The sequence below is a fragment of the Typopeltis vanoorti genome, chromosome 14, assembly GCF_054136105.1.
Source record: "Typopeltis vanoorti isolate ZY-2024b chromosome 14, IOZ_Tvanoo_1.0, whole genome shotgun sequence".
Lineage (NCBI taxonomy): Eukaryota > Metazoa > Arthropoda > Arachnida > Uropygi > Thelyphonidae > Typopeltis > Typopeltis vanoorti.
Window position 1 is genome coordinate 99,485,835 of NC_143562.1, and position 22,926 is coordinate 99,508,760.

Consider the following 22,926-nt stretch of genomic DNA (forward strand, 5'->3'; position numbering starts at 1 on the left):
AGTTACATTGCTCCTCAGACATATTGGAATTATTCAAATTTATAGTACATGTGGGTTATTTTGCATGGAAAGGGAAGATGCGCAAACAACTAGATGGGACAGCTACGGGCTTCTCCTTTCTCACTCTTTAGCCAATTTCTACATAGAACACTTAGAAAACCATGCAATGAATACAGCCACTGTCAAACCAGTGGTTTGGCTGCACTATGTTGATGATGTGTTTGCTATTTGGCCACATGGTCCAGACACATTAGATACATATTTAATGCATTTTTTTATTATTATTATTATTATTATTATTATTATTATTATTATTTCGGGCAACTCCAAGGAGTTGACAGACTCGTCGAGGGAGGCCCTAACATCATGTCAAGAACAACTATTTGACATTCACACATCTATCATACCTCGCCTTGAACTCATTCATTGTCATAGCACCCACAACAGACTCTGGCAGCTTATTCCACTCATTCACCACTCTCCAAGTAAAAAACCTAGCTCTAACACCCTTGTCAACCACGCTCTTGCCCAGCTTCCATGTGTGGCCCCCTAGTCCTCCCACCACCTGTCATATTTTCAAAATATCTTCTGGATCAATCTTATAGAAACCCTTCAGTAATTTGAATGTCTCAATCATATCACCCCTTTTCTGCCTATCAACCAATTTCTGCAACCCACAAATCTTCAACCTGTTCTCATAAGGTTCATTTTACAGACCTGCTATCATCTTGGTCACTCGTCTCTGGATCCTCTCCACATACTTCCCATCAAGAAGAAACCCTGGCATCCATATCTGGGCACAGTAGTCTAGATGGGGTCTTATCAAGGCTCGAGATACAGAGGAACAATAACCTGTTTGTCTCTGCTTGTTAAAGTATTTTTCAGCAACCAAGTGATTTGATGAGCTGATTTAGCCACTTTTGCAATGTGCCCCCTAAACTTCAATTCCCTATCCACCAACACTCCCAAATCTCTACCTCGTCAATCTCCTGGAGTACAGTTCCACCAATGCGATATACTGCTGCTATTCTTTTCACCCCAAAGTGCATAACCTTACACTTTGCCACATTAAATTGATATCTATTTTTCCTAGCCCAGTCCTCCAAACTGTCCAAATCATCCTGTAAAATTTTGACATCCTGAGCATTCACAATTGCTCTACCCAACTTTGCATCATCAGCAAACCAGTGAACACTTCCTCTCAAATCCTTTCCTCTATCATTGATGAACAAATTGAAAAGCAGTGGTCCAAGAACAGAGCCCTGCAGCACACCACTAGTCACAAGCCGTCTTTTAGACTCCACTCCTGAATAAACCACTCTCTGATATCTCTCCTTCAACCACCCTCCTATCCATCTCACCAACCCTATATCTATCATCCATCTGCTCCAGTTTACTGATTAGAGTTCCATGTAGTATCCTGTCAAAGGCCTTGGCAAGGTCCAGTAGAATCACTGTAAACCCATTACCCTTATCCAGTTCAGCCGTCACTGTGTTATAAAACCTGAGCAAGTTACTGAGGCATGATCTACCCTTAACAACACCATGTTGTCCCCCATATACTTTGACAATAATTCCTGATATGCTAATCGATTGGTAATTTACAACAGCAGTCTTGGAACCTCCATTATGCAGTGGAACTATTTTCCCCTCTTTCCACACCCCTCGGGACTAACGCAGACTTGAGACTCAAATTAAACAAAATGGTCAAGGGTACTGACAATTCTTTAGCTGCTTCACATACGACATGAGCTGGTATACCATCCAATCCCACAGATGTATTGACATTAAGGTTTTGCAATAGACTACTCGCCTCTACTTCATTCACTACAATTCCCGTATAATCTATTGGTTCATTCATTTCTGCAATGTCACCACCTGGATGATATATTCTTGCAAAGTGCTCGCTCAATAATTCAACTATATCAACTGATTCGGTTACCTCCCTACCATCGGCATTCTTTAAAATCATTCTGCCATATACATTTTTTCTTTTACTTTGCAACATATCGAAAAAACTGTTTGGGATTCTCTTTAGCCTTCATGGCCAATGTTCTTTCATAATCTTTTTTTGCTTTTCTTACCACACTTGTTACCCTTCTGGCCTGCGCTTTATACCTTTCATGTGCCTGTCGGTCACCTTTCTCCTTAAATTTCCTCCATAGTTTTTCTTTTTTTGCAGCTCAAGTTTAATGGTGTTATTCATCCATTTAACCTCTACTTGATTTATTATTCGGACTCTAGGTATACAGTCAGTCATTGCTTCATGCAAACACTTTTTAACTGCCTCCCATGCACTATCAGCTTCTAGCCCTTGCAGTTGTACATGCCATGGCACTGAACCAGTCAAACTCCTAAGCTTGTCATACTTACCAGCCTGATAATTCCACATGTACCCTGTCTTAATTGTAAATTCCACAACTTTAGCCACCTCCCAAGTCAAGACCCTATGATCACTCTCACCAATTGATGGCAACGTGGTCATATTCGTTACAGCCAAATTCTCAGATGCAATTACTAGGTCAAGCACTCTCTGACCTCTAGTATTTTTTATTACATGCTGTCGCAGATAGTTACCCCTTAATAACCGCATAAAATCCAATTCCTTCCTCCCATATGTCCTCTCCTCCTTCCAATCAATGTTACCATAGTTGAAATCTCCCATAATAATTACTCTCCTTCCACTCATTTCTTGGTGGAGATAGTATGCATATTTGCTTATCCATACTATCTCCACCATCTGTTCCATCACCTGGTCTATAGCAGCAACCAACTGTACATTTTGTTCTGCTAGTTTCAGTCTCACACCAAATAGCCTCAAATGTGCTCTTTTCTCTATCCTACAATTACACTTCTGTTCTCCTTGGCTGTAGCTCATCAGCTATCATCAGTAACACTCCCCCCCCCCCCCCAATTTTATTCTCCCTGTCACTCCTAAACACAGCATACCCCTCGCATTCATCAGCCATGTTTCACTAATGCCAATAACCTGTGGTCTGAAAGTGCCAACCAAGGCCAAAAATTCTTCCTTCTTGTTCCTAATACTTCCTGCATTAGTATACATGAATTGCAGAAGCCGATTTGTCCCATCCCTATTTTGATGCCTTATACTAACTATCCCATTCTGATTCATGGTCTTTCCTACTCGCTTGGGCATATTACACACATTCACACACTCAACTCTTACCCTAAAGTCTGCATATCTATCTACTCCCCCCCCCAATAACTCTAGTTTCCCTGATTCTGCACATTCACTTCCACTACATTTGACAACAACTTTTCAAGCAAGTCTCTGTACACCAAATCCATTCAAATGTAAACCATCCATTTTATATCAATCCTTTCGTCCATCGAACTCATTCCACACATCCACAAATTCCACACCACTCATCCTGCATAATTCACGCATAAAGTCATTAACAATTATGGCCCTTCTTTCTATTCTCTTCACTGTCATACTGCGCAACAGACTCTCCATCCTAACTCTCTCACTCTTCTCTTTTGCTACCTCAAGCAATTCCTTCACATCCTCACTCATAGCCATTTTGTTTCCTTTCTAATCATTTGTACCTACTACCGCTATCAATTCTTTCGCCCACTGCTTTTGCATTCTAATTGACTCGCTTACATTCTTAACGTTCGCACCAGGTTGGTACGATTTTGTTAAACTCTCAACTAACACACCTCTTACTAAGGAATCTCCATACAGCACTTGCGCTTTCATTTTGTTTGCACTCACTTTCATACCCTTATTTTTTACTTTTATCATACTTTTGACGATTATTAGTCAGTACGCTTGGTAAACATTTTTGCCAATGCTCCAGCTGCCAATTTGCCCTATGTATCACTCCGCGTAATAGAGTGATCTCACTCATTGCGTCAGTGTCATCATTTTTATTCTCTGATGATTCATTTAATCGTTCTGTATGTTTACCTTCATTCTCACTTTCAACGCCACTCTCACAGCTATCAGGTACTACCTCGCATAGCACTGTTATCTGGATTCTCACTTTCAACAACGATATCACTCACACGACCTGAAACACTCTTTAAATCCTCACATTCTTTACACTTTTTGCACACATTCACTCCATTAACGTTGTTTAACCAGATTCCAACTGCTCTTCTCAGTGCATACATTTCGGTACACTGAATCAAATCCTTTAAGTTAAAATTTTTAGACAAATATGGCAACCTGGACGCCATCTTTGTATTCCTCTTTATGGGAGCCATGTGCACAGATAATCATATCTATCAATATACTATTAAAATATTCAAAAAACACACAGAAATCACCTAGACACACTAAAATACTAAAAGTAAACAATACTATGTAAATACACTGCAAATTCACCAATTATTACTCAAAATATCACTTATCTGTTCAGGAGCTATCCACATACACTACATACCATGTAGCCCTCTAGTGGCTAAAAAATTTAAATAGCCAACACCCTAAAATCCACTTCATAATGGAACAGGAAGCTAATGACTGTCTCTGCTTCCTAGATACACTAGTCACACACCTTCCTGAAGGTTCATTATCTTTTTTTCTGTTTACCAAAAACCTACACATACAGGGAGATATTTGCACAATATCTCCCTGTATGTGTTCAATCATCCAGTTCATCAATATGGTATCCTTAAAACACTAACCGAGCCATCTGTTCTGATGACAACAGTCTTACTACTGAACTCACTTGCATCACATTTTTTTTTTGTTTTAGCCAATGTGATGCAAGTGAATTCAGTAGTAAGACTGTTGTCATCCCCAAAGAATCCCCCAAATCCCATTCATTGCCTAATATGCAAGACTACAATATAACTGTTACCATCCCATACATTCAGGCACATCCGAAAAAATATATCTAGAGTGCTTAATTAATATTGGCTCCTCACAACATTTAAACCCTCCATTCAGCTAAGGACAAACTCTCTCCTTTATCACATCTAGGAGTGTATAAAGTGTCGTACTTGTGACCTGGCTTGCTACAGACAGACAGGAAAAACTGTTGATTCACTTGGGAAAACAAAAAAAAAATACTATCATTATGGTGACTCAGGACCATGCCTTGGATACTCCTTCACAGGATCAAATGGAAGAAAACAAAAGTGGTACATACAAGTCATAAGTTAGATAAATTGTTTTTTGGGATCAGCTCCAGCTTTAAAACATTCCCTAAATCTCAACAAGTATGGCTCTATCAGTTTACCAAAAATTTGGGAGACAGTCATTTTGAGATCAAATTAATACTTGTTTTTTCTCTCACTGTATTCAACAGTAGATGGCATCAGTTAGAACTTAGTTCCTCGTTGTCTGTTACAATTTTTTTAACTGGTCCCACTGTTAACTGAATTGTTGCTGTTTTTGTGCTCTGAAGATGCTGGATATAATACCAGAGAAATATCAGCAAATGAATTAAATAAATATTAAATATTTTCTTATTATTCATATGTTGTAAATCAATACCATTAAACAAATTGACAAGAATTAGGCAAATAAAGCAAGAGTAAAATAGGTAAAATTGGGCATACAATGTGGGGGAAAAAGTTATGCAAGACATTTAAAGTCAAGGACTCATCAAGGGAGGCTGTACACCATCCAAACCAGCTGGTCATATCTTCTCTTTAAATTATACTGATGCAAATGATGTGCGCCATACCAATAAAGCTAGATGTCAAAACTGTGTGGAGTTAGATGACATGTTGCCACATATTTTTTTGGAAAGATGCAGAGTTGATGCAGCTGTCAGCTTAGTAGTTTGATGAGAGTCATGCAGCACTTTCCATTCTAGGACAGATATTCATTCACAGTTATAGACCATTCTTATATCTGCAGTTATGGTAAAGATATTAGAAAGATTAATTGTGACTAGTGTATAGGACTGGATTGATAGATATATGATTTGCTGTGACAGCATAGATTTGTGAAGTAACTTGTGATGGATTGGAAGCAAGGTGGGGGCAGGGATTCATATACAATGATATTCTTTGACTTGATCAGTTACTGAAGAAATAGATATTCTGATGCATAGAACATCAATAGATTGGTTTAATGTATTAGATATTTTATCTGAATGATATCAAATTGTTCAGGGTCATTGACCAGAAAGGAAGATAACCAGCAGTTTGTTCAGGATTCTGTTCTTAGGCTACTGCTGTTCAGCTTACTTGTTAATGATATTTCATGCTAATTGACAGGGATATATATGGACTGTTGTATTCAAATTTGGTTAGCTGTTTCCTTTGTGATGAAAAAACTTTGTAGAAGTGTGACATCTCTTTTATATAAGGCAATATCGGACTTCTGAAAAATTTGCTAAGGTTGAGGAAATCCAAATTGCAGAGTTTAGTGGATTGTTGGAAGAGACAGATTTATATGATAGAGCAGGGGTCGGCAACCTTTTCAGACTCACAGGCCACATTCAACTTTTATTTTTAATAATCGGGCTGCAAGCGTTTAATTAACAGAAAATAGTGAGTGAAAAAAATACTTAAGTTATCAATTTTTATTATATCAATCTTAAAACACAGAAATATTTAAAGTACTAGATATGAAACTGAATGAAAAATTATCACGTAAAAACTAGGTAATATAGTTTATGCATCACATTGTGTGTCTCTCTGCTTAATGTGACTTTTATGATTGTTTTCCCTTATCCAAATTATCTAGATCCACTTGATAACCTAAGGTGAAAATTCAAATCGAAGCATGCAAATGTTCATCAGTCAGTCGAGAAGAAAATTTCTTTTTTTTTAAAAACTCATGGCAGAAAATGCTTGTTTGCATATGCATGTGCTTCCAAATGCGACTATCATCTTCTTTGCGAAAATGATTAAACCTTTGAATTTTTTTTGTAGGCATCGATAAAATTTTTGGATATTTTCTAACGAAAATGCGTTCTTTAATGTTTCATTGTGTTGTAATTCCAAAACTTTCGTTTACAGTCGGTTTGGTACGTCATCAATGTCGATATTAAAAGGGCGCAAAAATAATCGCATTTTGATGCTATTTTTATGAAAATCCACAAATCTTATTGAAAATTCCGTTTGTAAATCTTCGATAATACCAACAAAAGTTTCCTTTTGTGTTTGTCATCCAACTGTAGATGCAGATTTGCAACATATATAATGATGTAGATTTTCTTCCATCATATATTTCTTCAACAGACATAGTCTGTCTTCAAAAGGTTTTATGTCAGAAATCAGTTCTGCTAGTACTTTACCTTGGCCCTGCAGGGTCAAATTAAGTTCATTATGGTAGTTGTAATGTCTACTATAAATGCAAGAGACATAATCCATTTTTTATCTGATAGTTGTGGGACAGTATTTTCGTGTTCCATCATGAAAATATATATTTCTTCACGTAAATTAAAAAATCTTTTTAGCACAGCACCTATACTTAACCATCCAACAGTTGAGTAATAGATGACTTCCTCTTGAATGTCCATAACGTCTTTTCTTGATGATAAAATTTTACAGGCCACATGCCATGTGGGCAGTGTGCCAGTTGCCGTCCCTGTGATAGAGACATTTAAATTGGGAAAAAGGTTTCACAAAAATAATACAGGAATTATATGCAGAGTTGTGGACAAGAGAGAGAAAATAAGAGGCCCTTCCTGAAATAATGTTAAGGGGGGGATATGAAGAATGTAAGGAGTAAATTTTTTACTTGGAGAATGGTGGGTGAATGGAATGTGTTGTATTGCCATTATTTGTTATAAATGATAGAGGTGTGAATTAAAGGTTCAATGTTGCTAATGATATGCATCCCGCTCTCCCCTGCAATGAATCCTTTGACACCAAGTAGGATGTTATTGTTAGCAGTAATTATTATTAATATTTAAAAAAATTTCTTTCAGGATTGCTGTGGTGGCTGTTGCACTGAAAGACATGAAATTCAAGGTTAGTTCAGAGTTTTTGTTCTTTTATATTCTCATATAAATAAAACTTTAATTTGCATTTTATTATATGATCAATATAGTGAAAAACTGTACAAGTCTAAAGTTTTTTTTCTTTTTATGTGACTCCAAGCCATAAAAGGTAAACCTTAGTACTTTGTATGGTACTGAGGTAAGTATAGTACATTAGTACTGTGGTCTAAGGATCCTTTTTTTTTTTTAAATGAATTTTTAAAATTTTTTTATTCACTTTTACCTGGTCTTGGAATTCCTGTCCTAGAGACCAAACGTTGAACTTGTTCAAACCATCTCAGGGCTCCAATAATTGTGGGTGGTCTAGATAATGAAATTCATTTCTCATCCAAAGACAATCGCAAACATCCATGTCCATTTAATTGGAGTTGTGTATACACTAACCACTCAGTTAACCATGTTAATTTATTTTCATGGTATTGATGACAACACTGTGTTGTTGTATTGTGTTGCCAACACAGAATAATAAGAAAATAACTAATATTTATTAACTTATTTCCTGATATTTTGTTAGTATTATATCCAGCAACTTCAGAGCACAAAAACAGTTTGTCACAATATAGTGACAAAACAACAACAATTTGGTATAACACTGGGATTAGTTTAAAAAATTGTAATAGACAATGCAAGGAACTAAGGTCCTAATTAGACACCATCTATGTTAGAAAAAGAGAGAAAACTAGTATTAATTAGATCTTAAAATGACTGACTCCCAGATTTTTGGTGAATTTATGTATCCATACTTGTTGAGGTTTGGATTATGTTTTAAAGATTCTGTTGATTCCAAAAATAATATCTCTGACTTTCCAAAAATAATCTCTCTGACTTGTGTAGCACTTTTGTTTTCTTCCAATCGATCCTGTGTGAAAGGATATTTAAGGCATGGTCTGTTAGACCCGACTCACCATAACGATAGTGCCAGATGTATTTTTTATGTTTACCGAGGCAGATGTGAACAGTTCTTCCTGTCTGTCCATAATAAGCCTGGTCACAAGAACAGGGCACTTCATAAACTCCTGGATGTGATAAAGAAGAGAGTTTGGCCTTAGGTGAATGGATGAGAGTTGCCAGTTTGACATACTTTCTAAATATGGTGCATAGTTGATATTTATTAAACACTCTAGATATCTTTTCAGATTTCTGGGGAACATTTAGTATTTTTTCTATCCTATGAGTATTATAGCCATTGGCTAAGAAGGTGTGACGTAAGTGAGCATCGGAACAAATAGCTCTAGCTCTCTGAGTTAGTAGGATACCATACTGTTGAGCTGGATGATGGTGTGACTGTTTGTGTAAATATCTCCCTGTATGTGTGGATTATCTATAAACCAAAAAAGATAAGGAACCATCTGGAAGCCATATGATTAGTGTATCCATGAAGGGCAGACAGTCATTAGCTTCCTGTTCCAACCTTGATAACCTGTATTTGGCCTGAACCTAGCTTGTTCTTCTCTAAGTTTCTCTTTCACAATTTTTCTCAACCTCTTTATGTTTTCATAAATCTTACCTAGAACACTTCCTCTGTAATTCTCAGATTCAGCTTTATTCCCTTTGTTATAAATGGGAATATGAGAGCTCTACTCCTGTTATCTGGTATTCGATCTTCTAACTAGGCCTTCTGAATTATGCAGTAGCCACTGCAGAACTTTTATACCTCCATATTTAAGCATTTCTGGTTGAATAACATCTACTCCAGCTGTCTTTCCACATTTCAAGTTTCTGATAGCTTTTTCTACCTTAAGTATTGATACTGTAAATGTATGCTGCGGCATTGTAATCATATGCTGTTAATTTCTCTTATTTTTTAAGTGTCTATTTTTTCTCTATACCTTCTATATTATCTATGTCTTTATATGCCATTATTCTAATTTTGCTGTGCATGCTTTCTCTCTCTGAATCTTTCTTGCTTATATTATTACTATGTTTATCTACCCTTCGCACTGAGTCTTATACCTGAGATACTAGAAAATTTATTTAATTTAGACTGCACTACTAATATCATTTAATTAGCATAAAACTCAATAATACGACTGGCAGATCTCTCTCTCTCTAACACAGATTCCTTCAATAAAACTTTACACAAACAGTCGTGGTCTATTCTTTTACTTAACTTTACGCTTCAGCTATCTCACTTAGTTTCCTGCTCTCAAGTCCGATTTATTTAGGAACAGTGCAGTTGTAAAAATAAACAATCAGGCAGCACTCCTTTAACAAAAAAATCAAAACACATTTTATTTACATTACTATGAAATATACATGAATTAAACAATAGGGAGATTGCTTTCTCTATCCATCTATAAAAATTCTTTAGCACAAATTAGAACCTTCTTACTTCAACATTAATTAATCTCTTTAACTCAAAAACCTATTAACTCTCTGCTTACAAATTCAACTTATTAAACTCCTAGTTTACTTGCAAAGAGGTTAGAGTTATTTTTACAAATTCAGTATCAATTTCCAACATGCCAATTGATTCCCTTAAGGACACTGCTTATCACTATTAAACAAAAATCTTAAACGTCCTTCTATAACAACTATAAGAGGGAATATACAAAAGTGTAGAACTTACAAAGGCTCTGTATCGCACATTCAGTCAAAATTCTTTCACTAAAAGTTCTATGGCAATTCTTTCATATCAGATCCCGAGCTTCCTTCAGGAAATTTGGCTTCAGTGGTATCTCATCGAAAAAATAGCAGGCTGTAAACAGCGACCTGTGGTACTCACACAGCTGTGGCAAAATGTTGTTCTCCCACGGCGGAAAAAAAAAACGTCCAAGCGAAGCTGCTTCAGGTAATTTACATGTCCTTTTTTCCTCTGCTTTGGCTCACCGAAAATTCCTGGGCGACTGCCGTCTCAAGTAGCTTGAACTCCCGCCTCTGAGAAACTGTAATTACTGCCAACTGTCTCTTTTGACTCTCGAATGTGATCCCTCTCTCTTCTCGATGACTGGAAGCTCTTCCAATAACTGAAACTGCCGCCAACTCTCTGCTTCGGGAATTTACATCGGCTTTTCTCCTCTGGCTTGGGATGGCCGAAATGCTTAGACAACTGGAAGCGGGAGCTCTGTCTGCAGCCTCTGGAAACCCTCTCTTTGGCCTAGAAGTCGTCTCTCTCTCTCTCTCTAGCGACGTCTCGAACTGGGAAGCTCCCTATGCTTGGCTCTGTCCCTTTTTATTATGCCTTCTCTGAGACCTCGCACGAAGTTTGTAACCCCCAAAAAACTCGGCATGACTCTTTCATCTTCTTTCAAGTTTGGCCCGCTTTCTGTTCTCCTTCGCTTTCTTTTGATTGTAAGTTGCCCGTCATCGGAAAGTTGTTTGATTCTGACTGACTTCAGAGGTGTTTACGCGCAGAGCTTGTAAGTCTTTCTCATACACAAAAAATATCATAAACCTTTCTTATGCCGTCATGTAGAGCTATTACTATTATTAAAGTTCTGGCGGCAAAACATTGCCTTGTTTTTTAACACTCTGAAATATTCTTATTAAAGGAGTATATACAGTTAACTTCCAAAGGGTTATTTACAAAAATATCTAGTACAAAATATACAGAGACAAACAAGTAATTTTTACAACATTCTCATGGGACTTGACCTCTGTAAAAAATCGATGTAAAGCGCTTTGGTATTTTTAAGCTACATTGGGATTTTACAATACATACTCTTGCTTGCAGTTTCTACTATTGTTCTGCCACTGCTTATTTTATTTAATAGTCTTTCAAAGTAATTAATCCAGACATCTAAGATATCCTTGTCTTCAGTTTTCATGTCACCTTTATCATCTTTGTTCCTTTTACAGTACTCCTTCCTCCATTTTTAAGCTTTTCAATAGCCTCTAGAACATTTTGCCACCTTCCTGATATCTGTTTTCTATACTGTCGAAAGTTTATTTTTCACTTGGTCAGACTATAATAAATTTAGTTTAATCCTTTATCCAAGTGTGTGCAAACAAAGTTTGTGCCTGAAAGTATCTTCAGGACTGGGGTAAAGTGGTACAACACCAGGCAACTACTTGCAAAGGTGGAGCAAGCTTCCAACACTCCTATCCCAGTATCTCCCATAATGCAAAACACATCTCCTTGCGGATATGTATAATGTTATGCATTAAGGGAAGGGCCACTACCTAAAATAAACTTTCAACATCTTTCTCTAAATCTAGAGTAATTTAATAAAAAGGTGGCATACCATTTGGCAACTCCTATAGGTAGAGATGACCTTGCTAATGCTTCTGCCTGGTATCTCCACTTGGACCTGGCTCCCACTGAAGAGACCTCAATAAAGGTCGAAACTAGTCTGGGTAGTGGCCCTTCCCTTAATGCATAACATTATACATGTCCGCAAGGAGATGTGTTTTGCATTATGGGGGATATTGAGATAGGAGTGTTGGTATCTTGCTCCACCTTTGCAATGAGTTGCCTGGTGTTGTACCACTTTACCCCAGTCCTGAAGATACTTTCAGGCGCAAACTTTGTTTGCACACACTTGGATAAAGGATTAAACTAAATTTATTATTGTTTTCTATACTCTTACCAAAGTCTTTCCATGCATTTGTTTAGCTACTCTTATGCATAACTTAGATCTCCTACATTTTTCTCTGGGTTCATTTAGGGCATCTACTGACTTATTTACTTGAATCTTTTGGTATGCTTTCTTCTTGTCTAGGACTGCTTCTTTAACATGGTATTATTATTTTTCTATACTTGCAGAAAACTTCACCACATACCTCCTTTTGTACATTAAGATTCTTATTAGTTCCAGTTTCATGACTCAGCATTTACGACTCACCCAATTAGAAATTGATACTTACGTACATGGAAAAAATACAAAGTGATAATGAGTGTGATAGTGAGTTGTTTGATAATTGTAATAAATTTGTTGGTAATTTGTTTCCATTCACAATTTTAAGTGTACAGTAATATCTGTTGGTAGACATGAAGAAATTCTCCTTTTTTTTCTAACAACGATGTGGCAGCCATTATTAACTTCTCACTAGCCACTTAGTTGAACAATTGCACATGCGCACGGCTGACAGAGAGAGGCCATCGATTCATGTTGGGTGGGAGGGGGGCATAGAGGAACACTTCGAGAAACCAAGACGAGAGAATTTTGTTTTCAGAATTTTTTGTATAACTTATCAGTCAGAACATATTGACAGATGATTCTGAAAAGGAATTTTAATAGAGTGAATGATTGACAAATTAATACTATAAACAAGTGAATAATAATAGTAGGACATATTAAATAGGCATTCTAGTACATTTGATCAAACTCTGAAATTGAAAGTTCTTGTTTCTGTTTTAAGGACACTGGTAATACTGATAAATTATTTCATCGTTATCATGGAAACAACTGTTGGAATTAGAAAAATCTGAAACTGTAAAGTGGCATTAAGAATAAGAGCTCTTTATTCTTGATACATGTTTACAGCAACGAGGCATGATTATTCCTATTTGTACTCAAAGAGACAGGATGGATGTAACAATATATGCTAAATATGGAAACACTGCATACTCCCATGGAAGTTAAAGAGGAAAAGGAGAAATTCTGCATTTTGAGAAAAGGCATGATAAAGAGCTAATTCTAATGAGCATTTATTATTTTTGTAAGAATTGTAAAAAACAAAATACTCAGTCTGGTAGACTAATAAGTGCGTTTCAAAAGGGTGTATGCAACTTTGCAGGAGAACAAAAAATAATTTGGAACATGTACAAAAGCTGAGTGAGTGTCATAATGTAGTGAAACGCATCAATTTTTGGTTATATAGCTTTATTACCAAATGACAACACTAGATGGCATGATATGTCACACCATTTGAAAATCACAACTTTTGATGGTACAGAGCAAGCACGTTGTGTGTTTTGGTTTGAGGAAACGAAGCCTGCAACACAAGTTCAGAGGAATTTCCACTCACAATATGGCAAAGAACCTCCTAGTAGGCACACAATCTACACCTGGCACTAGAATTTTGTATAACAAGCCTGTTCTGTGCATCATCCAAGGTCAGCGGGAAGGCTGCATGCTGCCAGTGCTTTTTTGGAAGAAGTTTGGGAAATTTTCCAGAGAAGCTCTGGAAAGTCAACCAGGGTGTCTCATCAAATTGGAATTCCACATGTGACTGTGTGGCATGTTTTACGACAGTGTCTACATTTAAGGCCCTAAAAATTTACCCTCGTACAATGTTTGAAAAAAGACAATAAGATGATATGTCAAGATTTCTGTATGGAAATGATTAGTAGGATCATTTCTGTACAAAAGGAGGACTTTTTTTGGACACGATCGTTTTCAGTGACGAGTGCACTTTTCATGTAAGTGGGCAAGTAAACACAACTGCAGAAGTTGGGGAAGCAAAAATCCACACATTATTATAGAACATGTTTGTGGCCCCTAAAGACTGACATTTTTTTGCACCATAAACAAGAAGAAATTGTATGGAGCCTTCTTTTTTTCAGAGTTTTCCATTACTGGTAGTGTGTATCTGGACATGCTACAGGGGTACCTAACACCACCATTAGACAATGATGACCACGATGGATGCTTACATTTCCAACAATATGGAGCACCTCCTCGTTACCTGACAGACCTAAGGTTTTCCTTGACACCCGTTTTCCAGTCAGATGGATTTTTAGAGTGGTGGCTGTAGCATGGCCATGGCATTTCCCCCCTGACCTCACACCATTAGATTTTTTCTTGTGGGACTTTGTGCAGGTGTTTGTACCACCACTACCAGACAATTTGGATGAGCTGCATTCCAGAATTACTACTGCCATTGCTGAAGTTACACCATATATGCTCTGCCACATGTGGCAGGAAATTGATTACAGATGGTGCATCTGCAGAATTACTAGAGGCAGTCATATCAAACTTTAACTGTCTGTTGAAACTTCAAGTGTTATGTCATTTGCACAGTAATTAAAGTTGTTCATTTATCACTATTTACCTTCTATTGTCATTCATAGTATACCCCCCCCCTTTTGAAACACCCTGTATATATGCTAAACAAACCAATAATAGAATGAGTCATTGAGTGAATGAATTTATCATCTAAAGGTAAAGAAGAGTTCAAAAAGCATAGTTTTATTTAGAATAAAAATTAATTTTCTAGTTATTAGTTTAATTAATTTACCTTGTATATAGTTTGTTTTGTTTTATGAAATATTTATATATATATATATTTTATTTGTCTTGATTCAATCATTTCTTGGTTTGTAAGAAGAATTAAGTTTTAAAGTCATTGCACCAGTTGGATATGAAACTCTTGTGGCTTTTCCTTGACACTTGGTGTGAAACAGTTTCTTGCATCTGATAGGATACAAGAAGTGTGAATACAACATGAAAGAAACACTGTCCATAGGATAGTAATTTGGTCAGTAAACCAAATGCCTTGGAAATATCAAGTGACCACATTAATTTCTCCACATGTTTTCATAGCTTGTATTCAAAGTTTGTGGATTGAGATTAGTAGCATACTTATTGATGGTGACTGATTAATTTGTGTGCCTGTAGGTGGTGAAGTTGGCTTTGGTGACCATGTCAATGATTTTTGAGAGATGTGATGTTATGGTAAGGGGATGATAGTCTATACTTTCCATGAAGGAAAGTCTGACAAATATAGACTTTCCTACATAGAGTAGTGCCAGAGGACTATGATAACTTCTAAAGAAAATATAGAATGGGTGTTAATTTACAAATTTAAAAAAATTTTCATTGAAACACAGAAGGATTTTTAATACCAAAAAAACTTCTAGTCTCCAATGGCAGACCAGAGGGGACATGCAATGAAGTGTTTATGGTATAGTGAGAGGCGGTTTGTTATCCGAATTACCTTATACTAAAATAGCTCTTTACAAGAATTAAGAAGATGAGTGGTGTCTGGCAGTCAGCCTCATCTTTGGGAAACGTTGCTTAGTACACCTGGATGTAAGATATATGTAATATCCTTGTCAAAAGTCTAGAAAGGACCAATTTCCATTTGAATAGGTGCAGTTTTCTGAGTTTGGCTTACAAAGTTGAATTTATTAATTATTTCTTTTTTACACCTGCTGTGAATTGCTTGGTAGGTCAAGTATAGACTTTTTTTTCCTCTTCTCAATTCACTTGAGATATATCGTTTTTTTTTTTTTTTTTTTTTTTTTTTTTTTTTTTTTTTTTTTTTACTGCTTGTTAGAATAAGTGTTTCCATCAGGAGAATGAAAACAATAATCAGACCATGGAAAGGAGGAATAAAAATCAGAGTTCTTCATGTAGTGTCAAAAAAACATGAGGCTCTGCTAAGGATGTTAAGTAGAACTTGAAATGTAGATGTGGTTATTGTCTGAGTTACCAAGAAGAGCATTGGTTAAGAGAAAGTTCAGGTGTTGGACACCATGAATCTGATTTTCTAGTGAGTAAATGGATAATTTTTGTTGGATTATTAACTGCAAAAAACCTTGGCATTTCTTTCAGACTTTTTTTTTTAATCGATCAGTTCATTCTAATGCAGTTTGTTTGAAAAATCATGTATACCTAAGCATTCAAGTTATAAAATGTATAAAATTATAGACAGTAATATATATCATCATACACCTCTTTCACAGATAAGAGCAGCATATAAATAAAGAACGTGTCATTGATGAGATCCTTGAAAAAATTATTATTATTAATTATGTAATGTACTAGAAATATTATCCAAATTGATTTATTTATTCAATTATTTTAAACAAATTTTCCTCGTTTCAGTAGAAGATTAAGTATTTTTTGATTGGATTCTTGAATTTGTTTGTATTGATTTCATTTTGTATTATTAAAGGAAGGCTATTGCATTTTTTGACAGGAAGTTGGTATAGTGTTTGTGCATTGCTTCTTTACTGTTTAGAAAGTGTATATTTTCTGCTTTTTTTTTGGTCTACTAAGTTCAGTTAAAAACTATAGGGAGAGACTAATCCAATGAACTAATAATGTTGATTAGGTGATTCATTTAGGTGTGGCAGGAATACACGTGGTTTGATGGAGCAGCAAATAATCTCATAAAATTTGTTGTGCATGTTATGTGTATTTCTCTGGTTTATATATATTTCACTCTGTTTTCTAAGAATTTTCTTTTGTTTACTGAGACTCAGTATACATTTTATGCAATAATATGTAGGATACATAATATCTGATCATTATCGGAATTATCCACATTTCAGGAATCCTACATTCATTAGTTTTTTTATTTTTTAGTGTCAGTGACTGTTCTGTCTTATCAATCTCACATATGCTGGTATTTTGTTGTAGATCAACAACTGCTTATAATACACAGAAGTATTCATTTTTATTCAGAAATAGATACATTTTTACTGTCTGCTGTTTCTGAAGACTAGAATAAAAATGTCCCTATACTGTTAAAAACTTTCCAGCCTCGACAGATGCTATACTGCACAAGCAAGAAAAACAATTAACTTTGTTTATTGCTAAATACAGTAAACAGATAATTAACATCTGTGTACTATATTTAGGAACAATTAGTGTAAGACAAGTTGAACGAGACACTTAATGGAAAAAACATTCCACTCCTGCAAGCTATGCTGCATGCATGTGAACAGAACAGATTTATTGTAGCACTAAACATAACACCTAATCAAACACATTTGTCCTAACATCTGCTTTTGCAATTTCAGTTCGAGAGAATATGTGTAACAGCTGTTTGTAATACAGTCATTGGATACAGAAAGCGCTCAATTTATGAAAAGCAAAATAAATATAGATGTAACTTGAAATCAGTTTGAATTGCATTTGAGATATTCAGTATCATCCAGACACTTAACACATGTTAATTTTAGATATAAAATTCTACCATGGAAGTTGGACTAACATGACATATAAGCTTTGTGAAAATGCAACCATTCGACACGGAAGCGGCATAGATGCGCTAAAAGCTAGTACCTCCCAGGGTATAAAGGAACAACAGACATCCAGGTACAAACATGACGTGTTATTATAATTTTAAATATGGAAAGCATAAAATTCAAATGAACAATAGCTTTGCTTCACACATGCTGTTTTTCTGAGAAACAAAGGATTTACTTTTCTTGGTGAGGTTAGATTATCATTGGCAAATACTAGAGCGAGACACGGATAATTTGAATTTTGATAGGATTTTTAAATACAGCCATATATAATTCACACAGAAATTGGAAAAAGTATAACTATATTCTTGGGAAATTATAATTTTTCTGGACTGAATCAAAGAAAGGCTGAAATAACTAATTTTGCTTACTTATACAGAAGTTCCAATCTTTTGTTTTTCTTTAGGAATTGTGTTAGCACATCATCATAAAATGAAGGTTTTTCCTTCAGTTCTATCATCAATGTCTTTTTAATAGCGATTAAGCTTAGGCCACAAAGCGTTCCTGTGTTTGTGTTCCTCTATAACACATATGTATTCTCTTCATAGCCGAAAAAGAATGCTAAACTGTAACAGTAGAGCTCGGAATCAACATGACAAGTTCTACTAACTTATAAATTTCCTTAAATGCAACCTGAAGTTGATTTTCTTACATGAATTTTAATGGGTGATGCAGTGGTTTCCTGGCAAATTCTTCAGAAGAAAATAGTACTTTCATTTAATTTTTCAAGCAAATAGAGTCAAAAATGGGCCATAGAAATCCTTTAAGTTTTCTAAAATACCATCAGGTAACATCTTCACATACTGACCATATCTTTCACTACAAAGGAGTTGAAAAAAATTCAAGTTTCACAAATGAAGAGTGTCTTTCTTCCATTTCCAGGCACATGCTCTTCTCTCTTAGGTCTCAACTCATTAACTGTACACTTCTCCTTTGAAACAGAAACTGAAATATCATCAAATCCATGTTCCCTGTCATTTTAAGCTGCCTCATAATGTCATGCGCTTTTTTTACAACAGTACAATATATCATAGGATGAAGTTTGCAATATATGAGGTATTTATATGCAATATTTATTTATATGCAATATAAATAACGAGGTTGCAAAAATATGGTTTATTATTACAGTTGTACAACTTAATTGTTATCCCCTTCAACATACTCCCCTCCTCTATCTATACACTGTTGCATACTAATTTTCCATTGTTGGAAGCAATGCTACAAGTCATCAGGTGTTATCTGCTTTAATAGCACTGCCATTTTCTCCTTTACCTCATCCGCTGACTGAAAATGGGTGCCTTTCAATGCGGATTTCAACTTTGGAAAAAGGTAAAAGTAGCATGGAGTTAAGTCCGGCAAGTAAGGTAGATGGTCCAATAATGGGATCTTCTTATCAGCCAGATACTGCTTTAGAGTCAGTGCACTGTTGGCTGGAGCATTGTCCTGGCTGAGAATCCAAGCGTTGTTCTTCCACAGATCGGGTCTCTTCTTCCTCACTCATTCTCTCAGCTTGGCCAGAACCTCAAGATAATAATATTGGTTAACTGTCTGATTGTCTGGTACCCATTCAACTGTTACCATGCCATTGATATAAAAAAAACGATCAACATTGCCTTCAGTTTGGACTTGCTCATTGTTGCTTTTTTCATTCTCAGTGATGTGGGAGTTTTCCAGTGCATTAATTGTTTCTTTGTTTCTGAATCGTACGGGAAAATCCATGTCTCATCACATGTGATAATCTTCTCCTGCAAGTCCAGCTCCGCTGTCAGTCATTCCATGATGTCAGTGCAAATTTGTTTCTGGACGTCTTTCTTCTCCTGACACAGTTTTTGGGAACCATTTTGGTGCAGACTTTGTTCATGTTCAATTGCTCATGCAAAATTTGTCGTACAATCTCCTTATCAATGTGCACCATGTCTGCTATCATCCGAATGCTTAATCGACGATTGTTGCAGACAATTTCATTAATTTTCGCAACGTTTTTTTCAGTTCCTCCTGTGACAGGGCGACCTGGTCGTTCGTCATCTTTTTCTCAACTTTCAGGAAAGCGTTTGTGCCATTCAAACATTTGTGCACGTGACATTACTTTATCACCATACCACTCCTGCAACAGTTTCAAACACTCGGTTGGCGATTTCTTCAATTTCACAAGGAATTTGAGATTAATGCACTGCTCGAGTTTAACATTTAGACATTATTCTGGCAAAGCGACTTCACATGTTTCTTTTAGAACTGCCTACAGACTAACTACGAGCGATAGCGAACAATGCTTATCTCAACTGCTTCTAGAACCTTCAAGGTCATTCACTGCACAAGTGCATCCCACTGCTACGAGTACACAATACACAGTGCACCTTGTCTCATTATGTAATAGCCACACCTCGTATTATTCAATACATCAGTATAGCCAAATAAAATAGAAAAAATTTCTAGCAACAAAATTGTTTGAAAATCTTCCAAGAAATGCAAAAAACCATGAGCTTTGATTACAGCATCCACATCCCATTCCCCACAATTCTCCACTATGTGTTCAAAAATTTAATGAGTTGATTTCTTGAATTTTTACTATGCTTGTTAAATGGAAAGTAAAGTTCCATCTGGTTGGTGTGATGGAGGGTAATTTTTTAGCAACAAAATCTTGCAAAGCATTTATTCTTTTCGATGATTTAGAAAAATATGCTACCAATGCACTGATAGTTATTAGTTAAATTCTTCAACTCTGTTTACAACATATTTAAAAAGACCAGTAGATGTTCTGTCATCACTTACATCTGTAAATCCAATGAACCTTTCATGTATTTGCCCATTATGGGCAAAATAGAAAACATTTGATTTTGACATTTGCTGCGATTTTGACATGACATCAGATGTTTCATCCAGAATAATGCCCACAAATGGAGCAGCAGCAATTTCTTTTTTATAGAAATTGTTTGAGCCACATCAGATATAGTGCTAATAAAGGACATTCTACAATGTCCTTGGTAAATGTGGCGGTCGAGTTTAGCTAGTCTAGAAAACGTGTTTTTAAAGTTAAATATAGTGTGGCTTTTTGTCACAAATTGTGCTGCAATTGTGCATCGGTTAGAAACAAGTGTCCTTCAGTGGTATTATTGTTTAGAACTGTGTTGTATATATTGTGTTTTCACTGCCGTTAGTTTCACTATATCAACGTGTAAAGATGGCGTCCAACAAGAAACGTACGTCAGCGGCGCGCAGGACTTCTACTACTACACGAAAGGCTGGCTCAGCGTTAGATTTTTCGCAATGGATGCGTTGCGGAAACTGCTACATGTATGCACCGAAAAATGTGAAGGATCTGTGGTCGGTCTGGCAAAATGAGAAGAACAAAAATGTCGACGTATGTTGAGAAGTGTCAGGATAGGTGGAGCGTTTAGGAATGGAAGCTGACATCGGGACCGTAGTGGAAGAACTTCAGCGGGAGTTTATGAAAATGAAAAATGACCTTCATCTTCTTCATGAGGAAGTGGAAGTGATCGGTAAGGAGATACTGGAAGTTAAAGCTGAGTTTAATGTGTTAAACAGAGAAATTAGGACTATAGAGATTACTTTAGCTGAAGTAACTAGAACAGGATTACATATGGGTGAGTCTTTGGTGAATGATTTAGTAATAAATAGTATGGGAGTGATTGGGAGTCAACATAATAAAACCACAAGTGGCCTAGAAGAAATGAGATGTAGTGAGAGTGGGGGGGGGTAAGTAATAGAGAGTTGAGTAATGAAGCTGGGAGAGTCATGCTGAATAGTGTAGATTATGAGTCCATGAGTGTGGACTTGAATGAACTTAAGAGTGGTAAAATATATGGTGATTCTATGATTAAGGGTATGGAGAGTGGTATGCATGAGGAGTGCTTGGCTGATGGGACAATAGAAAGAGTGGCTTTAGCAATAAAGAGAGGGCATGAAGCAGACAAGATGATAGTTATGGTGGGTACGAATGACCTGAGAGGTAGTATAAATCGGGTAGGAAAAGATTTAAGAACATTATTAGATATTGTGAAGAGGAAAAGTGTCAATGGGAGAATAGTGTGTGTGCTGCCTCGTTTTGACAATTACGAGTTAAGTAGATGAGCAATGATAATGAATGATATGATTGCAAGAATGTGCAGAAAAAGAGGTCTGGAGTTTGTTGATGTTTGGAGTGTGTTTGAAGGAAAAAGGCAGTTGTATGCTAGAGATGGACTGCATCTTAACATGGAAGGACATAAGCGATTGAAGAAATTATTGTTTTCTGAACAGGTTGAAGTTATTGGGCAGGGAAACTAATATTGAAAAGGTTGAGTGTAAGAGAGAGAAACTTTAGCACTGATTGTGTATTTATTGATCCTTATAAGCGGAATAAATTGCAGAAGAGAGGGGATAAAAATCGGCATAGGACTACGGTAGTTAGTGACTTATATTTCAGTTCTAAAGCCGGTACAAGATCTAGAGGGAATCTGCAATTTTTGTATACCAATGCTAGAAGCATTCGAAATAAGAGAGAAGAATTTTTGGAATTAGTCAGTGAAATCTCACCAAAAGTTGTAGGCATTAGTGAAACTTGGCTGTCAGCAGAAGATGTGGTCACTGGAATTGAATGTGATGGGTACAGTATTTTCAGGGAGGATAGAGAAGATAGAACAGGAGGAGGAGTACTGTTGATGATAGTTGATGTGTTGCAGCCAAAGAAAGTAGTATATCATGATGATAGACATGTGAATGAGAGTTCATTTGAGGCAGTCTGGTGCGAAATAGTGACCAATGCAACCAAATATACAGTTGGATGCTGCTATAGGCCAGGGAGTACGGGGGGAGATATTGAATTCATGCATCAGCAACTTAGTGCAATGAGTGAAGGCTTAGTGATTATTATGGGGGATTTTAATTATGGTGATATCAATTGGAAGGAGGAAATATCACGTAGCAAAAAGGAAATGGAGTTCATACATCTTCTACGAGATAATTACTTGAAACAGCACGTAACTGAAGGGACACGTGGTGTGAGAGTGTTGGACCTGGTTATTGGTTCAGAGGTTATATGCATAAGTAAGGTGTCCTCGTTACCTCCAGTTGGTGGAAGCGATCATGTGGTATTGACTTGGGAGGTTGCAAAATCTGTGGATTTTTCTATTA

General features: G+C 36.3%; 1 protein-coding gene across 2 annotated transcripts in view; it reads left to right on the top strand.

The window, feature by feature from the left end:
- LOC150099802 (serine incorporator 5-like) overlaps positions 1-22,926 on the top strand; it is a 293,435-nt gene that overhangs the window by 205,875 nt on the left and 64,634 nt on the right. For both annotated transcript variants that reach the window (XM_090404186.1, XM_090404185.1), the window contains exon 11: positions 7,863-7,905. In XM_090404186.1, coding sequence (XP_090260312.1) covers positions 7,863-7,905 — 43 coding nt within the window. The remainder of the gene's footprint in view (positions 1-7,862; positions 7,906-22,926) is intronic.